At 38.2% G+C, this 238-nt stretch overlaps 1 protein-coding gene across 1 annotated transcript in view; it reads left to right on the top strand.

Annotated features, from left to right (window-relative positions):
* Positions 1–238, top strand: part of LOC119586286 (vacuolar protein sorting-associated protein 41 homolog) — a gene marked incomplete in the record, with an annotated part of 18,266 nt that overhangs the window by 9,889 nt on the left and 8,139 nt on the right. Inside the window, 1 exon segment of the mRNA XM_037934992.1 lies at positions 3–192. Coding sequence (XP_037790920.1) covers positions 3–192 — 190 coding nt within the window.

The raw sequence follows: 238 nt of genomic DNA, 5'->3' as shown, positions 1-238 counted from the left end.
AGGCTGAAACACAAAGATGTTTTTTATTTAATAAGTCGCCACAATCTCTACGCTTGTGTGGCCAAGCATGTGGTGGAGCTTATGACACTTGACTCTGCTGCAACTTTGGACATTTGTTGCCAACATATCCACATTATCCCTCCAGACAGTGTTGTGACTTCACTGACTGCACACCCAAATTATCTGTATAAGGTGAGTTTACTGATTCTTTTCTTATATAGTTTTTTTTTCTTTCTTA

The sequence above is a fragment of the Penaeus monodon genome, chromosome 21, assembly GCF_015228065.2.
Source record: "Penaeus monodon isolate SGIC_2016 chromosome 21, NSTDA_Pmon_1, whole genome shotgun sequence".
In the NCBI taxonomy this organism is placed as follows: domain Eukaryota; kingdom Metazoa; phylum Arthropoda; class Malacostraca; order Decapoda; family Penaeidae; genus Penaeus; species Penaeus monodon.
Note: the sequence above shows the minus strand (reverse complement) of the source record. Positions and strands in the feature narration are given on the sequence as shown.